Source organism: Triplophysa rosa, linkage group LG6, assembly GCF_024868665.1.
Source record: "Triplophysa rosa linkage group LG6, Trosa_1v2, whole genome shotgun sequence".
Taxonomy (NCBI): Eukaryota; Metazoa; Chordata; class Actinopteri; order Cypriniformes; family Nemacheilidae; genus Triplophysa; species Triplophysa rosa.
The window spans coordinates 17578368-17598464 of NC_079895.1; the positions used below are offsets into that span (position 1 = coordinate 17578368).

Here is a 20097-nt window from a genome sequence, read left to right on the forward strand (position 1 = left end):
GAGAAGAGATCTCAACAATGTCACAAACTTTCCAGATTTGTCAAGTTTGCAAAGGTCAATATTATTGAAGATTTAAAAATAAACTCAAACGTCTCTTATCAAATTTTCCCAAACCAGGATTATTCTTTTTTACACGTCCATACGCAACATTATCAACAATACTCAACAATACAACATTCGTCGCCTTGGAAATATACATTTCTATCTGACATTTTTGTCAAAATTGAGTTATTAACAGTCTTATTCTTATTTACATTACGTGATGTTTTTCCTTTATTCTGTGTTTTGGGGACTTTTTAGAAAACAAAAATGTTTTATCTTTTGAAAATCTAATGGAATGCAAAAACTTTGAAGCTTGTTATCTCAAAACTGCTCTGAGTGCAAATAGAACTTTATCAAGGCAAAGAGTTGTTTTATTTGTAATTCTCATAAGCAATATTAGGAGGCTAAGTTGAGACTTGAAATGAAACAATCATATCTCCTGAGCCATAAAAATATTCCTGTGGATTGCTACAAATTAAATAAATCCAAGATCCCTGTTGAAAAAATCAGCGTATGCTTGGTTAGGTATGTTTTGATACTGGTTTGACCAGCTTAAACCAGCTATGGACCAGCACATGATCAGCTAAGGACCATCTTAAACCAGCACATGACCAGCTTAAACCAGCAAAAACCAGCATCAAAACATACCAAACCAGCATATGCTGTTTTTTTTCAACAGTATAACGGGGCAGTTAAAGGTTTAACTGACTATATGCACGGTTGCTTGGTTTACGCATTTCTGGTAAACTGACATAGAATGTCATTCTGCTCTGGATTCAAAAAGTGTGAAAAGTGATGGTCGAACTAAACTATGATGAGTAGAAACACTGAGAGATGCACTGAGAGAAGATCTTTTTCATCTCTTTTTATGTTTGTACAACTGAATTAATATTAGGCATAAAGTACTGATACTGTTACCTCAGAAAATTTAAGATACCGCCATACCAATGACTGACAGTTCACTGGAAGTTGTCCAGTCAGCATTCAATAATGAAAAGTACTAAGAAAAAATTGTTCAGTGTAATAAAAAAATATTTGACCCAATATTTGGTATGCTTGTATTTGTATTCTATTAAAGGTATTATCTTAATAACATGCAACTGCTCTCAAGCGTTTGCAGTCTACCCCAGTCTTTAACTCTTGCTCAAACCTTTGTCACCCAAAAACACCGACTTCCCACCCATTGAGCCCGGTGGGAGGCCCTGAATGCACTTCTGCTCCAGATGTGTCACCCTGCCATTTTCTACAGCAACAAAGCGCACTTGCCGTGCTCCGCTTGTGTGCTTTCAGGACGGCCGTGTCATGTCACTAATCTCCCTGTCTCTTGCCTTTGTGTGTGGCTCCTTCAAGCCTATTCACTCTGACCAGGCCACACTTCACACCTCCTGTCCTCCTACCCCCCCACCACTACAACACAAGACGCCATCTGCCCCTCTAATAGACATGAGGAAGACTCCATCTGAGTCCCAAGGAGTGGAGGATTGTTAAATATTTATCTGCTGTCTCTTAGAGAGAACAGGGGGGTTAAAACAATCAATAAATAGTTTGACGAGTCCCTCTGGCTCTTCCAGCCCTTTTGCTTTCCTTTGGTTGCTTTTGAAATGTCACCGAGCATGAGGTCACGCTTTAAAGTGGCTTCCTTGATCATGAATAAGCCCTTCTTCTCATTACAGGTGACACCGAGGTGAACTCGAAAACACGATATGGTGTAAAACAAGTTCTTTTTTCTGACAGCAGAAAGAGGCCCGGTGTAAACCCGCGCTTGATAGTGACCTCACAGCGCCTTTAGGGAGAAACAAACAAGTCACCACTTCTCGTTTTTAACCACTGCTCTCACGCAATAAGCACACAAACAGGGAAACTGCGCAGAGGCAGCGTGACAGTGACTCATCAATGTTCTCGGCTATTGATTTAATTTCAGATGCCTTTATCATACATCAGCAGCCTGTAGTGCTGGTTAGGGGTAAAGGCAGACAGGGGAAGTTTCACTGAGGTCTGCACATCAAGAAAAGAGGTTCAGGCAGAGTTCATTCATGGGTAAAATGTTTTTGAAGAAATGTGTTGAGTGGCAGAAATTTGGTTGGCAGTGAAGGGGAGAGAATTAATGACCCTGCAGACATTCATAGCCAAACTATTTTTCTACTAAATGGTACTAATAAGAGATGCATGTATTAAAGGGTAGTTCACCCAAAAATAACAATTCAGTCATCATTTACCCATCCTCAGATTGTTCCAAACCTGTAGAAATGTCTTTGTTCTGCAAACACGAAGGAAGATTTTTTGGAAGAATGTCATACCCTATAATCCGTGTATCATACGTTCAAGTCCTTTTTGATTTAAAATTGAAAGTTGAAAAATGAGAATACGACTCTTTTTTCCCCCAAAAACACGAAAAACAAGAATTCAGCTGGATTTTTCATTTTTCGTTCAGAAAAATGAATTAACAGCTTGAATATTATTTCTCTAAATGTGGGCAAGAATGAAACTCCCCAATATGGTACCTTCGGATAATTCATTTATTCGTTTTTGTTTTCAAAACAGAATTTTTTTACATATTCCACCGTATACGAGACACATTTTTGGTTTGTTTTCCTCAATATTTCTTTAAGTGCATCAAATTAATATACAACAAAACCAAAACGAAACATCAAGTATTTTTCTTAACAAAGCGCATTTTATTCCACCGGAAGTTCAGCTGCACTGCAGCCTCTGGCGACGAGTGGTAGCACAAGACCACTCTCATTAATTATACGTTTTCAGTAGTGTCCGTAGTAAATCCGTAAACAACCATACTGACACATAGGTAGACATGTCTGTGCAATGTAGAAGTATACACGCAGTTAATGAAATAAAGAATGCACCTATATGGACGCGAACGCGCATGCGTCAGTGCTCGTGGCAGCGATTTGTGATATTGTTAGGTTTCGTCTAATGTGTATCTAATGGACATGTCTGATACCGATTCAAATTGATTATGTTTATTTTTTTATATTTATGTAGCACATTTAAAAACAACTCATGTTGACCAAAGTGCTTTCCAGTAAGACAACATATAAAATAGAATAACCAAACTTAAGACAGCAAAAGACATAAAACAACATGACAAAGCACTAAGACACAAGACCATCAAATATACATAGACCATCTCACACCAAATGCCCGGGCAAGTAAATGTCCTCTTAAAAGTACTTGATTTTATTTTTATTTATTTATTTATGATCTAGTGGTGCACAGCATCTGATTTCCAGGGGCAGGTCGTTCCAGAGACGGCGTGCCGCAACCAAAAAGGCCCGGTCTCCTTCGGACTTTAAAGCCCCAGGTATACTTGACTTCCCGCGTCCGTGTCCGAGTTCGACACATGCGCAGTACAAATGAGTATGTGTGCTCTACCAGACCATCAGAGGGCAGTGCTGAGTCGCGTAATTCACAGACCCACTGCAAATTAATGATGGAGGAAGTCATTCGCCATTGCAAACAATCCGAGTAAACAGCAAGACGACAAGAACCACATCCAAACCGTATGGAGAAGAATATTGCTTCTTAGCTTACTGTTCTTGGTTTCAGCGTGTTGGTTTTGAATCGTTCTTCTTCGACATCAGCACACTGCACACTTTCTGTGTGTGTATTGACCCCTAGTGGACTAGTGCACTTTTCTCGCGTTTGCGCTGTTGTATGCGTCACATCCACGCCGTCTCAACAAATGGGCTGCATGCGGACAGGGTGTGCAGACGACCGCGGACCCTCCTGATGACGAAAATTATGTCATGCAGGCGGTGCGCAGACAGCTGGACCATAAATGCTCTTTAAGTGGGATTTCGGGACCTGTAATAGGAGTTTGTGCGATGACCTCAGTGGCCGTGTCGTGGAATAAAACTAATATATACAAATATTTTCAGGTGCTAGATCATGCAAAGCTTTAAAAACATACAGTAAAACCTTAAATTGCACTCTAAACAGTCAACAGTCTAGATGCTGCATTTTGTAATAGTTGAAGATAATTCATCAGAACAGCAGGAATCCCCAAATACAAAGAATTACAATAATCCAATCTTGACATAATAAAAGCATGTATAACACACTTTAAATCATCAAACGAAAAAAATATATATATGTTTGCGATATTTCTTAAATGGAAATATCGCGCCTTAACCATAGAGTTTCTTGCTTATCAAATTTAAGCTCAGAATCAGGTTTCTAACTTGCTTGTGCAAATTTGAAGCAATAGGACCTAGATCAGATAACGCATTTAAAGAAGGTGTAAAAGAACCAAATATTAGGCATTCTGTTTTAGCCTCATTTAATTGTAAGAAATTCTGAGCCATCCATAGCTTAATCTTGTGATAGCAAGTCATCAAATCACCTAAATCATCATCATCACCTACTTTCAGTGGAAGATTAAGTTGTGCATCGTCTGCATAAAAATGGTATACAACATTGAATTTACGACAGATAAAGCCAAGCGGAATCATATATTATTAAAATAAATTATGTTTATTTGGAAATGTAAACATGCAGAAAGTTTTCTGTGAAGGTTAGGTTTGGGGTTCGGTTAGGGGAGGGAAAAAGAATATACAGTTTGTGCAGTAGAAAAGAGTTTACGTCTATGGAAAGTCCCCACAATGCATAAAAACGTGTGGTTGTTAGGCTGTGTATTGTTATGTGGTTGCCATGGTATTCTGTGTGGTTGGCAGACAGTGGCTTACTGGCTTGAACAAGTTCCCCCAAATTTTAGGTTTTTTACCCGCCAACCCAACAAACCCCTGACTTTGAGAATGAGTAACAAAATAACAGATGATTGCTTTATACAAACATAATGATACTAAAACATAACATTGTACTCCAATTGCTCCAGAAACTGTTCATTCCCCAACAATGGTATAGTGCATTGAAAACATGATCAAAATGAAGACAGGCCTAATTTTAATGACTTGCTGGCTCAGTTTTTAAAGACCGTCCTGATAAACACGAAAAAGTGGTCCAGATGGCCTCAGGAACACCTGAAAGCAAAAAAAAGAATAATCCATCTTCTGCAGAAAGGAAAGCAAAGAAATAGGATATGGGTGTCTGGAGGCAAAGACAAAAGAAGTCAGAACTTGGTTGAGCAATAAGTTTTGGAAGCCTGTCTGACAGTGAGGGTGAATAAAAGGTGATTCAGTCTGAGTAATAACCTAGAAGCACATCTGCTGTTATCACCTGGATTGATAACATCGAATCGTTTAATTAATATCAACCATGGATACCAAAGAACTGTTGACACAAAAATACTTTAAATCAGAGAAAAACTATTAAACTGTTTAAGTCTGTTTGACTTTTCATCACAAGAGTTTCTAACACTGTTCTTTGTTTGCCATGATTTCTTCAAAATGCATGACGAAACGTGCCAAGGAAATGAAGCAAAATACAATGTCTTGTTTTGCATCTCTAGTGTTCAGTTTCTTCCCGGACTACCAGCTGCATATGTTGATGTATCCTCAAGTCACTTCTTGTCAGTTACATATAAAACCAGATGGAAGCCACCCCAGGGACGCGGCCCTGCTAATTCAATTAGACAGGCCTCGGCCTCAGACCCAGATATAAGCAGCCAGTGGACACCCTGGAAAATGGCAGATTGATCCCTGCTGCCACCCTGAAGGCTTTGACTGTGATTGATCAGACATTGATTTGATTTGAAGTGAGAGTGAAGAGCACTTTCCTGTGCTTTAAATAAAGAGGCCTGAACAAGATTTCCCTTGTCAAACTGTCTGTGTCATGAAGTGACTTTGGCTGTGAACAATAGGGGCTTACAGTTATATGGAAACCAAGCGCTAATTCAAAACACATTAGTGTGCATGAGGCATGACAGAAGAATGTGATGTTTTAAAAACTACACGGTGGCCAATATCTGGGTGGTTAAAGAATATCCACACTACCAATGCAATCTGCTTACCTTAGTAAATCGCATTGCGTGATTTATTCAAATACTCTTTTTCCCATAAAGTAGCTGAAAAGGAAACCCCTACAAATGCATATGCAATAAGGTCAGTCTTAAAAACAGCTTCACGCCTTTTCAACGATACTTTTCACTGCAAATTTTGGTAAATACTGACAGTAGTTTTTTTTACATCAAAAGATGCGTTTGCCGCAAACTGTTTGTAAATCTGTAAAAAAGTGTTATATAACTTTTGACTGGTAGTGTATGTTTAGAGCGATCGATGTGATACGACAAAACGTAAACACTTCCATCACAACTACATACAAGGTAAATAATTTGTATGAATTCGTATGATCTTATTAGTATGTTATTGTACAATTTGCTTTTGTGCCAGTGGCGGTTATAGGCTTAGGGGAGGGGTCTTAGTATTGCTTTTTTCAAATATTCATACATTTATAGGAATTAGCCACCTCGTAAAATAGTTACGAATTCCTGAGATCAGGTTGACACTTCTTTTGAATGAACAATGAACAAAACTGTGTAAATTGCATATGTGCAACACATAGACTGTTCTGTGTACTATAATGAATCAGTATTGCAATGTAACTAAGTCAGTCATTGGTTTTGCAGAAATGTACAATTAAAACTATTCATTTTAAGACCCATCCTTCCAACCCCCAATTCTTTGTTTTGACTGTCTTGGGGTTCTTAATTGGTTGGGCAGAGGTTTGCCCCCACCCCCAACACAACCCATACCCTGGTATTGTTGCTAAAACACGCACATTCTAGTCTCATTGTCCTAATATTATGTTAATCTCACATTGATAGATTATGTTCAGTGTGTTTTAGATGACTCTGATAACCTCAAGTATCGAACACTGTTGTACACTGCCTGTCAAAGACCCCAGCCTACAGGGTTTGACTGCTTTCTTTGTGTTGTGGAAAAGGGCAGAATGCTTATTTCAGTCTGTTGAACAAACAACACATAAGACAGTGTGTTAAATAGGCAGTTAGCACATATAAAAAACAAGATTTTCTTTAAATTGTTAAAAGAAAGTTTCACTGTAAGCACAGTGGGAGCAACCTTTATCAGCGAAGACATCTCAGAATTAACAAGCCATAACAGGAAGACAAGGAAACTGAAATACAAAACAAAATAAACTAAGAAGCCATTACTTACAAAGCCATAATGCTGAGAGCAAGAATCCCAGTCTGTCCGCAGAAAAAGCCAGGAGGCGGAAACTTTAGCCGGGGGTGGAGAGGGAGTCCTCTGTTTACCTTTCAACCCAAAGGCTTAATGGGAATCTCCTTTCAGTGTCACACTTTGATGTACAAAAAAACAGTATTACTTGTTGATATTAATACACACAAAAGATGTAAATTTGGATTTTGTACAATCTAGAATCTTATGTATAAAATCAACAATAAGTTGATACGTGTACACAAGTATGAATAAGTCTGGTTTATGCATACATGTACATGTTACTGTGAATGATTCAGAATACTTGGTACTGCTAACACACAGCCGTCAGGCATCACAGTTAGAAGTTCAGACAGTTGAGAAGCCTATAATTATGCCAAGAGTTTCACTGTGGGCCCATCATTATACATCATGGCCCATGAAATTGAGGAACAAAAACAAGGCATGTTAACAGCTTGTTTTTCTCTCTCACCTCCACGCATGAGGCACAGAGATAAAATCATTTGTTTTCTGCTTGCTGCTGGCCATAGCTCTGGACTCATCTTTCAGAACTTAGGAAACCAGATCTCGGAGAAAACAAAGCATGTATGGGCATCCATCATGATGGATGAGTCAGAGTAGTGTTTAAGAAATATCTTTACATTATAATCTATAGGAGCACTGGTGCTCAGTTTGGAAAGGCAACCATCCTACTCCAAAAAATATAATATTTAAAGAAGTACACCGTGGGGACTTAATTTTTCTTTGATCTTCAGAGATAAAAGAGCTTCAAGCAAGGGTGTTGCTAAAACTTGAGGCTCAGCCCTTTTTGAAGACCCCCCCACCTTCATTAATTTTGAAATATATTTTAAACTCTATTTTAAAAACGCATTTTCAAATGGTGCTCCCACTGCCTCAAACTTATGTTTGATAAGTGAGAGATGTTCTTATATGACTTATCACTAAAATCCAAGGGAAATGATGAATGCAATACCTAAATAGTTGTAAAGTTCACATGAACTGTAAACGTATTCCTCAAATCTGATTGGTTGATTATAATGTTGTTCCAGGGTCAGCAATGATGTTGACCCAAGAACATCTCTCACTCGGCAAAATCAGGAAAGCCACTCCCACTGCTTTTCATCATGGAAAGGCGGACTACAAGGTGAATAAAGTCAAAGTCATAAAACATCTTTTGGACAAAAGAACATCAAAACCTTGCCCTTCTCCTGACTTTATGTGGCATCTGCCTTGATCATTTCAGACTGGTCTTCACATTTTGTGCTGTACATTTGTTTTTTACACAGATTGTTTTGTTAACCTGTCACAAAGAAGCTGTTATTGAAACATGGGCCAGTTAAAAATTACGTGTAAGTGAAACCTAAAAGCTGTTGCTCGTTTAATGTGAAGATGATGTTTACACAGAAGTATAAAAGGCACAGAAGTTACAACATTATAAGTGGAGTATGGGAAAATAATAAAACATTAATACATTTGCGATATGTACAGTATAAATACCTTATCTTACACGTTGGATGTTGCAACTCCAGATTTCATTATGGCTTCCTATAGAAATGAGAGTATACAATGAGTGATGTAAGGGTTTGAAGCATCAGCACAGATGCCAGCAGTTTTCAAGACCCCCATTGAACAATAAATTACATTTTGCAACATACAAAAGCTACAAAAAATGATCTTTAAACCAAAAAGTATAAACATGAAGTGCATAGGACAACAATTTGCAACATTACTAGCCATAGTGTGACGCTGGTGTAAATAGGAAAAGTGTCCGTTTTGTAATTGCGGAAACAAAGGCATAAGTGGTGTGATTTATAGCACTAACACATCTTGAGAGCAAATGTAGACTAAATGTTACATAAAGTGAAAAATGACTTTGTTCCAATAGCGGTTAACTGGACAGCTTTAAACACAACGATAAAGATATGAAAAGCATTTTCTCCTTCCTTTTAAAAATGAAGCCTATTTATTACTACCTTCATGAGATCACACAGAGATCACACAGTTAAAGGCGGGATAACCGATTTCCGAATTACGCTTTAGACAACTGAGTCGGGCCGAGTACCAACACAGCCTTGTAGCCAATCAGCAGTAAGGTGCACAGTGCACAGGACGGACATTAGCCGAGCCGAGCGCTGACAAAAGCGACAGATGGGGTAGGGGTGTGTTTGTTTTGGTGATCTGAACATCAGCAATGGCTAAGAGAAATCGGACACCCCGCCTTTAAATGTATTTTGTTATTTCTATTTAACATTACTTGTGTGTTGTCCTTGACCTACCTTTGGGTTGTGATTCACCACTTAAGTGACCCACTGGTCTAAGAATTATCAAATTTGAGTGACTACCCTTAAATGTGAACAGACATGAGATTAATCCCACATTTGTAGGCTAATAAATAATGAACAGCTCTGAATTGCATTGTGGGAGCCCTGAATGCTCATTACCAGCGTGCTTATGACTCCTTCATTCGCCTACTCATAAGGTCCTATGAGCTGTCATCTGGTGCACCGTCCCTCTTATCTGAGTCAAGTGAAGCAGAAGTAAGCCGAGCATGTGTTTGATGTGCCCTTTCTCCACTACTTAAAGCCACTTTGGCCATATGGGGGGATTTAGAGCAGGGGACACTTGAAAGAGGGCAAAAGGAGCGACTACCTCTCAGCCCTTCTGTCACAGGCAATGCGGTTGCACTCCTGCTGAATGCAGACAATGGGTTTTATTAATAGGTCAGACACAGGTCTATAAATAAAACAACTGGTTTTTACTTTTTTTTTATTGTAATGGAGGTCATTTTACCTAAACAGACATTTGGATTGTTGTGTTAATCAAGTTAAGTTATGAACTGAATGGATATTTAACTAGCACAACAGCTCAAGGCTGGCATTACACATATGCCACCCCTCAGAGAAAGTTACTTTGCCCAACTTCAGTGTTGCACACTAAACCGCAATTTAGACGTTAAGAAGGTAGGAACTTATCATGGAGAAACAGAAAACACCCTTCCCTTCAGACTTCATGTCATCCAAGTTAAGTCTCGTGAGCCACTGCTGTGGTTTGTTTGGGCTGTGAGCCAATCACAAATATAAATTTCACCCAACAGCCCAGGGGAAGTGTCACCATTTGAAATTTCATTTTACCCTGCCTATTATTTTCTTTTTCATTACCCGCTTCTTTTTTTCTAAGCTATAACCTCATGTCATGTCAGGACGTGTGGGCCAGAAAATGTGCCAGTGAATAATATTTGTGCAAACCATAGTACTTCCTGTTGTAAATTATCACAGCGAATCAGGCACCCACACACGAAGCTAATGGTACAACATGTGACTATCTGTTTTATATGGTTTCGCTGTCGCTCACGTGTAAACAACATGCAGAAAACCGCCAAAGTGAGAGTCCACTTTTCGGATTGTGAAAATCAGTGAGTGTGTTTTTATTACTGGTTGTTTTAACCCATGGTTGGGTCAAATGTGGACAAACCTAACCATTGGGTTAAACTGACCTAGAATTTTAAAGGTTAGTTTAACCCAACTGTTGGGTTTGTCCATTTGACCCAAACCAACCCAACATTTTTAAGTGTCTATTAGTGTTATTAAATTATGAATGTAAAATTACAAAAAAGATTTTATGAATGCACATTTAAGCCAAATTCTACCATATATAAAACCCAACGCCGTTTACCCATGACCTAATGCTATAAGAGGAAGAGCTTTTAAAAAGTCAATACATCCACCCACACCCAAGTAGGAAGTTTAAAGAGGTGCCTTTCGAAGATAAGGCAAACCTTTGTCCTTAAAAATTTCCATTGTTCAAATCATTTTTCTTCAACAATCTTGTAAAATTACGTTCAGACATTTCCTAACCCTTTCTGTGATATGTTACAAACCAAACTCTAAATGTGCAATCTAAACGCACAGAGTACTGATGTCTCAATGTCATAAATGCAAAACACTCAGCCCAACAAAAATGTGAAAACATAAAATGAAATGTGAAACTATGCTTTATGATATGAGTAGAGTCATTCAACTATAAAACATGTTCAGAAATACCACGCTAGAACATGAATGGGCAAATCTTATCGTGTCATTCCTCCGGTTATGTTTCACTAGCTCTTGTTGAGGATAGGAGGGAGGGAAAAAATGCAGAACACAACCACAAATGATGCTGAAAGAAATAAGACAACAGCCATCCAACATGCAGATCTGCAGACAGCGTAAACAAACTCCCCCAAAGCTGAAACAAGAAAGACATTCGAGTAATCGAAAGCTGTAGTAATAAATTATAAAAAATAAACACGACCCATTTTTATTTTAGGGTAAAGATGGGTGTTTTCCAGCTTGGTCACAAACACACCTCCAGTTTAGAAGAAAATCTGACATCTCTAATTAACAGTTTAGAGCAGAGGTGTGAGATGTATGGAAAGCCCCTATGTTTTTTCAGTTCAAGTTCAGCAGAAGTTTTAGAGAACTTAAGAATTCATTTTGAGCTGCTTTTATAACACAACTGCTCCTTTTCTCCAAAATACAAACTAAAGAGGATCATTATCTGGGTTTTCTGTCATGCAAATGAATGTTGTCATTTCTCTATTATAATGATCCGTGACAATTCACATATTTTAAGCATCTATAAACACCCCGCTTACTTTTAAATGCTTTTCGAAAAACAAGGTGACAAAAACGCAAATCAGCCAGCTTGGAGTTTTCAATGTCAGATCAAAGGAGAAAATCATTAAGCATCAAACACCCACTTGACACAAACAGCTGGGTTGTAATTGCTGGAAAGCCCCAAGCTCTGACTTTATGATTAATTATGTATCGTTGCATATTTTTCAGAAAGTGCTGTCTTGTGAACCAGCGCTGATACTTGAGCCCATACTATTATGAATGCAATCTTCAGCTAGCTTGCTGATGGCCACGAATGAGTTGTGACTGAAAAACAAGCATTGTCGACTCTCTGGAGACTTTACACATTTTTTCTTTATCTCCGTTGCATTCTTTCACCTTATTATCATGCTCGTTCTCTTCTCTACTGCTCCCATGCCTCTCCTTGCATTTTTTTATTAGAATCCAGAAAGCACATGAATCCTTTGTTTGCTCGGTACAGACAGCGTTCTACAGACAGATTGTGTTTAGGGCTCTCAGGACAGAATATTTTGTGTTTCACAGGGGAGATTTGGGATCTGATTAGTGAAACGCATCCTCCCGACCCTCACTCATATAATCGAAAGAAAACAAAACATGAAGGTATTACAGAGTTAATAATTCATCCTGAAATTACCTGTCAGTGTTTTAACTTCTTCATACTCTGACATCCCACAGTTTGACATGAAGTAATTTCTGCATCACCTGAAAGAAATGTAAAAAAATCCTTGTTTTTAAACTCATCACCCAAATACATCCCCATGGCCATGTCTTCCATTGCACAAACAGCCCCGTCCTAATAGCCTTGGACCTTGACTTATTGTGAGTCTGCTAAAAGAATGCCTTCCAAAAGTGACATCCAAACCTGTATGACTTTCTTTCTTCTACGGAACACAAAGGAAGATATTTTGAAGAATGTTGGAACACCCATTGACTTGCATTGGTTTTGTGTCCATCCAATAGAATTAAATGGGTACCGATGTTGTTTGGTTAGCAGCATTCTTGAAAATATCTTCTTTTGAGTTCTGCAGGAGACAGAAAGTCATACAGGTTTGAAATGACAAGAGGGTGAATAAATGATGACATAATTTCATTTTTGGGTGAACTATCCCTTTAACATCACATTAATGCTAGTCTCAGCCTCAGACGTCACGCCCACGGACTGTTGGCTAAACGTCTGATGCATACGGCACACTTTTCTGGAAACACTTCAGCATGTTCGAAGTCGTCATCTGATTGGTTGAATTTCACAGGATTTCCGGGAGATTTCCGTGCCGTGTTCTTTAACGGTCTGCCTGGAAACAACACGAAGCCGTCTGATCTAAGTAAGCTGTCGTGTTTACAACGATTGCTATAAGAATTCATCACGATCAACTAAAAGCTTAATTATAAAAGTATGCAAGGTTTACGGCATAAACTTATAATCATTTTGTTGCTGTTAACTTTTGACACGTTTGTGAATGTACACCGGTTTGTTACGGCGGGGACATTTCCACGCCTCTAAACATGACGCGGCACAAAACGAAACATGATTGGTTGCTTTACCTGTCAGTCATATGGCCTCTTGGGCGGGCCTTGGCCAAAGAAAGCGGCGATAAGTTCCAGACCTTCAGTATGAAGGTCTGGCTACACGAGACTACTTTAATGCTAGCAGGCATTATGTAATGGTTTGCAGTTTGCATTGTCCTCCTGTTCTGTTATGAATAAGCCTAAGAGGACAGATCTGTAGGTGCTACAATGTATAATATCTTTGCTGATGGATTTATATCATCAGTTAAAGGACATCTCTACACGTACAAGTGTCTGAACTGCAAGCTGTGGTGGATCAAGTGTTTATTGTTATTGGACACAGTTACATGATCCTTAAGAAAAAATACATCAAATTTCTCTCATGTCATCATCTGTCAGCAAGCACTTTTAGGTCTACTTTTATTTTTCCTGAGTCACCTTTGTTCTGTATCCATTACTCACCAGAGGCCCATGCTGTTGATGTATCACAATAACACAATGGCCGCAGAGGAATTCCATCTGTATATGTTCCACAGGGCTCTAACTCAATGTGCAGCATCTCTATAAGCAATACTTTATATGGATCGACTAAAAGAACGCTCCATACTATCCATGATATTGAAGCATAAGTTGATTGTAGGGCTAAAATGTTTTTATAGGATATTAAAAGAATAAATATCAATAAATTACACAATCTCACGTTTCAAAGGAACGGGAGTGTGCTGAGGCACGCATTTAGCAGAGCCACAGAGAGTTTGTATCTGTCATGAAATGTTAGTCTAGGCATATGATGGAGGCGACTGCGTGACCTTTTTCTTTCATCGCTCAGAGTCCTTCAACAATCAGGGTTTTGCACGAAACAAATTGCAGTCAGGAACATAGGAGTCCTGGCATCTAGTAAATCACACTACAAAGCCTAAAGTGACCGCAAGGAACAGCCTTCACACTGTTTTTAACCCTAGTAACATGATGAGATCATAAACAGAACTGCTGGGAAGTTAGGGAGGATATTAATGTTTTTGGGGATGGGAAAATCTTCAGTGTGCCTTATGAAACGAAAACATGGATGCAAATACGGCTGGCAGACACCTTTATCTAAAGAGACTTCCAGTGCATTCAAATCATACATATTATCAGCGTGCGCGTGTGTGAATTTGAACCCATGACTTTTGTGCTTGTTTTTCTCAAGCTACAGGAATGTATCTCTTGTATTCTGATTGTAATTAAACTTACATGCGTTTATTTTTTTATGGTAATGCATTTATTCCCAAAAAATTGTTTATAGTTTTTTTAGTTTTAAATAATGGTTTTAAATTTAGTTTCCTTTCCTTTATTTACCGTTGTGCCTCTAAAACTTTCAGAGCTATTTAATGAAGATTCAGGCCAATAAAGCCTCCGGACCATACCTATCAAATAATGGGTGACACTGACCATGTAAACAAAAAGTTACATGTCCTTGTATCCAACGAAGCACACAATGCTCGTATGTACATTGTCAAATCATGCTGGGATAACGTACTACATGCAAAGTTGTGTAGTCAACGCCAGCTTGAGCGCATGCTGTCATAAAAGCAGAAGGGGGAGATACCAAATACAAAGGAATTATGAATTTATCTAATCTTGTTTTGCAAACAGTACGCATCGATAGCAACAAACGTCTGCGCACAATCTACTTTTCTCACCTGCATGAGTCAAACTTTCAGATATAAGGACCGTATCGTCGAAGGCTGCGCGCGGTTGTCACTTGTGATCTGTTTGGAGGCGTCAGCCACGCCCCGCCGCGCTTGTTCGAATAAAAGGGGCGTGTTTTGGGTCTTCGGGGGGACTATTTAAAATGCTGCTGGTATAACAATTTAGTTAGATTCTGTGCTGGAGTTCGGTTAACTGAGGTGTTTGTGGATATATTTGCGCGTCTGTTTGAAGACATGGACTTTTTTGACGTAAGTTGATTTAACCAAAATATAAAACGTTATGTCTTAGAGAAGTGAACCGTGGTTTTATTATAGTAAAAGTGATTAGCATTTGTTAACATCGTTTTACTACAAATATCCTGGTTGAACTATGTTTATCGTATAGTGAAACACTGAAAACGTCAAGTCTGTGGGGACTATGGTTGCTCTAGTAAAACTAATGTAATGTTAGTAAAACTGATGCTGATGTTTCACTAAATTCGTAGTTTTATATGTTTTCCTTATTTATCACGTCTCGCAACCTGCGCTATGGGCGTCAGGCGTTTAGATTTTGCATGTAGTTTCAATAACTTCTAAAGTTTTTTTATATATATAAAACCGTGATTCTGTTTTCATGCTTTGTTCATTTTTACGTGGGAAAGATTATAACGTGATGTTCATGTTCTTTTTTTGCAGCACATCATTTTGGACGATAACAGCTCAGACACCGGGTCTGGAGACTTTGACATCCTCGACGGATTTTGTGACATCGCAGAGAGCAATGAATTCCAGAGAATCTTCCTCCCCACTGTATACGGGATTATTTTTGTCCTGGGAATTGTTGGCAACGGACTCGTGGTGCTGGTGATGGGCTACCAGAAGAAGTCTAAGAACATGACTGACAAATACAGGCTTCACCTCTCCATCGCTGACCTGTTGTTTGTCTTAACTCTGCCCTTCTGGGCTGTGGATGCAGCCAGAGGGTGGCATTTTGGGGGATTTCTCTGCGTGACAGTCAACATGATCTACACTCTGAATCTGTACAGCAGCGTGCTTATCCTGGCCTTCATCAGCCTGGATAGGTATCTTGCCGTTGTTCGTGCCACCAACAGCCAGGCGTTTAGGAAGCTGCTGTCAGAGAGAGTGATCTATCTTGGAGTTTGGCTACCTGCGACCCTGCTCACTGTGCCTGATCTTGTGTTTGCCAAAGTCCGCACCGCTGGCGAAAATACGATCTGCGAGCTCTCCTACCCGCAGCAGTCGAACGTGGTGTGGAAGGCCGCTTTCCGTTTCCAGCACATCATTGTTGGCTTTTTGTTGCCGGGCCTGATCATCATGACCTGCTACTGTATCATCATCTCCAAACTGTCCAAAAACTCAAAGGGTCAGGCTCTGAAGAAGAAAGCATTAAAGACAACCGTAATTCTGATCCTTTGCTTCTTCACCTGCTGGTTGCCCTACTGTGCCGGCATCCTGGTGGACACTCTGATGATGCTGAACGTCATATCTCCCAGCTGTTTCCTGGAACAGAGTCTGGAGAAATGGATCTTCATTACTGAGGCGCTTGCTTACTTCCACTGCTGTCTGAACCCCATCCTCTATGCTTTCTTGGGAGTCAAGTTCAGTAAATCTGCCCGTAACGCTCTGAGCATCAGCAGTAAATCGGGTCACAAGATGTTGACTAAGAAAAGAGGACAGATCTCTTCTATATCGACTGAATCAGAGTCATCGAGTGTACTCTCTAGTTAATGGACACTTTGTATATAAAACTTTTTTTACGTGGATAACTAAGCTTTAATTAAAAAAAAGACTTTACTACACTTTGTACATTTGTGAACAATTTGTTGCTGATAATTGTTAAGACATTTTTTTTCAAGTACTTAAGTTAATCTTTTTAAATTCTAGTAGTACTTAACTTAGTACTTTTAAATATCTATTACCGGACCTAAAGGCAGAGCCTTGAAAAAGTCTGTATCCTTGCCTACCAGAGTTTTTTATTAGCAAACGTTTGCATAGTCTTTTGCTTTAAAATGTGTAGTGTAAATTATTTGTACATAGTTCCTTGTTTGCTGTTGTGTGTATGCATGCACTTAGCTTTTGCTGTTCTCTGAGAAGCTTTTTGATATTTATTAAAATTGTAGCTTACACTGTATTTTTTTAAATGTTTGTAATTTAAGCATGCCAGAGTTGTTGCTTTTTTACTTGTTTCATAATTAAAATTTTAAATCACCACTTTTAATGATGTCTGACATAGTGTAATCTTACAACTCGCAGTGACTGCACACACACACACACACACACACACACACACACACCACACCCCTTTAGGGGGAAGGGCAGGGCAGAAGTGGAGTGAAGGTCTGTCAAGTTACCAAAACAAAAGCTCCACCTGATCTCCCACTGAACAGTATGGCTGAGGAAAGGGTCTGTAATTTTAAGAACATCTGTGTTCTTTAGCGTCTTAAGCAACATCTGATACAAGACACCAATCAGCATACAAAGGGGCAGAATTGGCCACCCCTTGGGAGTTCAGTGGTTGTATCAGATAACAAGCAGAAGGAGTTAACAAGATGTAACTATTGAAAGCATAAAAATATAGTGCCACATACAGTATAGTCCTATTTACAGATATAAAATAAACTATCATTTTATTGGGTGGATCTTAAAAAGCCTGTTAGGAGAATGTCCCAGAAATATTTTACATGAAATTAAAAATAGTAAGTAATGTTAGGATACTTAAGGATGATTCATATTTATGACACTGACATTATGAGGGCAATTACTACATTTTACCCCAAATTCTCATTACCCTCAACTGCCTGACATACATTTGTTATGTTCATTATTTTCTATGATTCTCATTCTAGTAAATATACTGGTGCATGATGTTTTTCTATCATTGCTTCATATTGCAATAAAGAAAACATGAGAATGTGAATCATTCGTTGCACTAAAATAATGAAAATTGAGAGAATGAGTTCAGCTGCCGTAAAGATATGTCACCATGCAGTTGTTAATGGCTATAAAAATTACACGATACCTTGTTTTACATTTGATTCTGAAGTGAAATATGGTCAGTTCATTTTCTTGACATGTTTTGCGTGAGATTTTGTGACCTGTGCACTTTTAACCTGTTAGCAGTACAACACAGATATCAAGCATCATTTTGTGGTCTGTTGTTTGATGAATAGTAATTACGTAACAGATCCAAGTTAGTAACCATAAAACCCAGGGCAGGACATAGATATTCTCAAGGATTTAAATGCAATGATCTATCTCATGTTTAACACAATGGGTTAGAATTACCATTTCTAAAGGGTCCAATGAGGTGTGAAGTACCCTCCATCAGACTTTAAGTTTTATGGTTATTTTTCACTGTCTGCTCTCACAGTAAGAGGCCAGAAATAGAGCAATGGTGCATTTTGTTCATTTGGAAATGTTTAGGAATGGTTCTGTCATTAGCATGAGAGCTCTCCTCAAAAGCCATGTAGCACCATTAACACTCCATTAAGCTCAGCTGGACTATCTCTCCTGTTTCCGAAGTGCCATTTGAAAAGAAAGGAACCAAAAGGAGCTTCTGGAGATTTGCTAAAGAATAGCTAACCTGTTTTCTAACCCCATTTTAACTCACCACAGGCCACAAGCAGATGCTACCCTGATAGCACACATACATCTGGTTTACGTCTATTTGACGTCTGCAAGACATCTATAATACATCGTTTGCTCATCAGCAATACGTCTCAGAGATGTCTGCTGTCAGACGTCATATAGACATCTAGAAGATGTCTGTAAGATGTTTATGATTTAGAATAAAGCTGCTCTTTCTAAGATGTTTAGCAGATGTTTTTACGCAGATCTCCAGATCTTTAGCAGACGTTTTACAGATGTTCAGACGTCTCCGAGACGTATTGCAGATGAGCAAACTATGTATTGCAGATGTCTTGCAGATGTAAATGCAGACCTCAAATAGACGTAAACCAGATGGATTGTGCTATCTGGGTAAGCTCATCCACAAGCCCTTTCATAATTTCGGAGGACATGTATTATGTGAGAAAGAAGCATATTGTGTAGATTTATATCAGCTATGTAATCAATTTTATATGTTAGATTCCTGTCACGGGTTTGTTACAAATGCTTACCCTTGGTACAGTGCAATGAAAAAAGTCAAAAGAATATTTAACAATTCAGTGAAATGAAATAAAAAAACGTATTAATTGCTGTTTTACATCTACAACTTAGAAAATTCATTCAGAAACCTGATAGGCCTGTAAAAGTTGATTAAACAAATTCTATTTCTACCCCCTTACTCACTTGCATTAACCAATATATCATTGTTTTGGCTGGAAAATTAGGACGAGGAAGACATGCAGCCAAACCTCCTGTGATCAATGGCTCATGAAAGACTTTATTGCCCCATAACACAACAAACATTACAGTCAACAACTCAAAAGAATGTTTATGATTGTTTAAATTAATTATTTTATGATCTTGAATAATGTCAAACAAAAAGTGAGAAAAATACAGATGTTTTTATTAAACACAGGACTTAAATGATGAAGCTATAGATACATATAAAACTCTGAAAAGGTTGTAAAAGATTTTAACAATTGAAAGTGGAATTCGTCCAAACTGAGATCTTGAACAAGATCCTTAAAATTTAAAACATGTGAGAATTTTGAAGTTTACATGAAACGGCTCCATTAAAATAATCACAAAAATAGACATGGCAACATTAAATGCGGAATTTATGAACATTTTCAAACAATATTTATTTATCAAAATGTGTAAGCTGGAGCGTGCGGATAAAACGGCAAATAGGAACCTTTAATGTGGCGATGTGTTTCTACACGGAACACTGAGGAAGCTGTGAATGATGTAACAGCAAAATACCTCCTCCTCTTTTCCACATGTCCTCCGTTCCCATTGACTGTCACTGCACATTAGCACAGCTGAAATCTTAAACATCGAGTGTTTTATTTCACCACATCCACCCACAGCTGAACTATGACTAAAGAAAATGTTCAAGGGTGAGAATTCAATCCGATTACTTTTTGCGGATGTTTACTGTTTGTGTTTAGTGCAGTTGTTACCATTTCTTGTTGCTAATTGAGTTTCATCTGATTGCATCAGCAG

The 20097-nt window shown here is 38.5% G+C and overlaps 2 protein-coding genes and 1 long non-coding RNA gene across 3 annotated transcripts in view; 2 read left to right on the forward strand and 1 right to left on the reverse strand.

Annotated features, from left to right (window-relative positions):
- Positions 1 to 4579: 4579 nt before the first annotated feature.
- Positions 4580 to 15038, reverse strand: LOC130556108 (uncharacterized). Its single transcript, XR_008963182.1, has 5 exons — positions 14977 to 15038; positions 12423 to 12490; positions 8652 to 8699; positions 7134 to 7275; positions 4580 to 5039 (listed from the first exon to the last, which is right to left on the reverse strand). It is a non-coding gene; the product is annotated as an uncharacterized LOC130556108 (long non-coding RNA).
- An 80-nt stretch (positions 15039 to 15118) lies between these two features.
- cxcr4b (chemokine (C-X-C motif), receptor 4b) lies at positions 15119 to 17196 on the forward strand. The gene is made up of 2 exons (XM_057336026.1): positions 15119 to 15234; positions 15661 to 17196. Exons 1-2 carry the CDS (start codon positions 15220 to 15222, stop codon positions 16711 to 16713), a joined length of 1068 nt encoding a protein of 355 aa, XP_057192009.1. The 5' UTR covers positions 15119 to 15219; the 3' UTR covers positions 16714 to 17196.
- A 2644-nt stretch (positions 17197 to 19840) lies between these two features.
- Positions 19841 to 20097, forward strand: part of dars1 (aspartyl-tRNA synthetase 1) — a 46397-nt gene continuing 46140 nt past the window's right edge. The window contains exon 1 of the mRNA XM_057335760.1: positions 19841 to 19991. Within this exon, the coding sequence (XP_057191743.1) occupies positions 19969 to 19991 (23 nt within the window). The 5' untranslated portion in view covers positions 19841 to 19968. The remainder of the gene's footprint in view (positions 19992 to 20097) is intronic.